General features: G+C 65.7%; 1 protein-coding gene across 1 annotated transcript in view; it reads right to left on the bottom strand.

Moving 5' to 3' along the window:
- LOC110287649 (H-2 class I histocompatibility antigen, D-K alpha chain-like) overlaps window positions 1–1172 on the bottom strand; it is a 4174-nt gene extending 3002 nt beyond the window's left edge. The window contains exons 1-3 of the mRNA XM_021154212.2: window positions 1056–1172; window positions 594–863; window positions 133–408 (exon numbers count right to left, since the gene is read on the bottom strand). Coding sequence (XP_021009871.1) covers window positions 133–408; window positions 594–863; window positions 1056–1128 — 619 coding nt within the window. The 5' untranslated portion in view covers window positions 1129–1172. The remainder of the gene's footprint in view (window positions 1–132; window positions 409–593; window positions 864–1055) is intronic.
- Between the last annotated feature and the right edge of the window lie 511 nt (window positions 1173–1683).

Here is a 1683-nt window from a genome sequence, read left to right as displayed (position 1 = left end):
GAGGGATCAGGAGACCCAGGGACACTCTCTCCCCTCTGAGACAGGGGCATCACCCCAGCTGAGGGTTTCTTCTTCCCCAGGACTGAGCCCCAGCCCGAGGGCAGAGGGAGGAGCTGCCCGCGGCCCCTGCACCTGTGCGCAGCAGCGTCGCATTCCCGCGCTCCAGGTATCTGCGGAGCCACTCCACGCACGTGCCCTCCAGGTAGGCCCTGTGTCTCTCTGCTTCACCAGCCTGCTCCCACTTGCGTCGGGAGATCTGCGCCGCCGTGTCCGCCGCCGTCCACGTTTTCAGGTCTTCGTTCAGGGCGATGTAATCGCTGCCGTCGTATGCGGACTGCTCATACCCGCGGAGGAGGCGCCCGTCGGACCCCACCTCACAGCCATACATCGCCTGGATCGTGTGAGAGCCTGCGGGAGCCCGCGGTCAGCCCCGCCCACCCGGCCCGGCCCCGCCCGCCCGCGGCCTCCTCAAACTGAAAGGGAAACCGGTCCCGGGTCGGTTCTGTTTCCGAACCTCGGACTTGGGACCCGGGACGTCAGCGTCCCTGTGTCGGGACGTGGAGGGGCCGTGACCTCCGACCGGGGTCACTCACCGCCCGCGCTCTGGTTGTAGTAGCCGAGCAGGTTCCTCAGGCTCACTCGGAAACTCTGCTCATTGCCCTTAGCGATCTGTGTCTGCTCCTCCCAATACCCCGGCCCCTCCTGCTCCATCCACCGCGCCCGCGGCTCCATCCTCGGATTCTCCGCGTCGCTGTCGAAGCGCACGAACTCCGTGTTGTCCACGTAGCCGACAGAGATGAACCGGGGCTCCCGGAGGCCCGGCCGGGACACGGCGGTGTAGAAATACCTCAGCGAGTGTGGGCCTGGGGGCGGCGCGCGGTGAGACCCCGATCTCCTCACCAGACCCCGGGCGGCTGCGCGGGCCGGGAGGGGAGCTGGGCTCGGGACGCGGGTGGAGAAGGGGCGGAGGGTCCGGTGGGCCACGCGGGGACGCGGCTTCCCCGGTGCCGCCCCCCTCCCCTCAGAGGCCGTTTCCCTCCCGACCCCGCACTCACCCGCTCGGGTCTGAGTAGGGGCCAGGGCGGCCGCCAGCAGCAGGAGCAGCGTGCGCGGCGCCATCGCCCCCATCTGGGATCCCTGGTGTCTGAGTCCCGCGGGCTGCGTGGACCGTATAACCAGCGTCCGCGGTGACGCTGATTGGCTCCTGGGATCTCGCCACCCAATGATAGTGAGACCTGCCAGCGCGTCATCAGTGTCCCTGCAGAAGGACCTGACCCAGGTTAGGAGCAGAAGTGAAACTGAGGAGATGGGGAATCCCCAGACCTGGGCTTCTCCACCCCTGACCTCACTGCCTGGAGACTAAGACTTTGCCTGAACCCTGTGCTGGGGACAGAGCGCAGTTCGTCATGGTGTCTCCGAGTTCTGACCCAGAAGCTGCCAGGACACCAGGAGAGACCCACAGGCCCGACTCACTGTTTCCTAACCTCCATCCTTCCTCTTCCTTCTTCTCTTCAGAAGTCACACCCTAGAGTCTTCTAGAAGAAAAGCCACTTCCGGGAATACAATGGCGGTACAAGCGCTTAGGGATGCAGTGTAGAGAGGCTTCTCTTTAAAGCAGAGGCGCTGGCTGTAAGCCCCACAGGGACCCCACAGAGACCAGGCTCTGTTCACCTGAGTGGGCGG

Source organism: Mus caroli, unplaced genomic scaffold (genome assembly GCF_900094665.2).
Source record: "Mus caroli unplaced genomic scaffold, CAROLI_EIJ_v1.1 scaffold_17745_1, whole genome shotgun sequence".
In the NCBI taxonomy this organism is placed as follows: Eukaryota; Metazoa; Chordata; class Mammalia; order Rodentia; family Muridae; genus Mus; species Mus caroli.
Note: the sequence above shows the minus strand (reverse complement) of the source record. Positions and strands in the feature narration are given on the sequence as shown.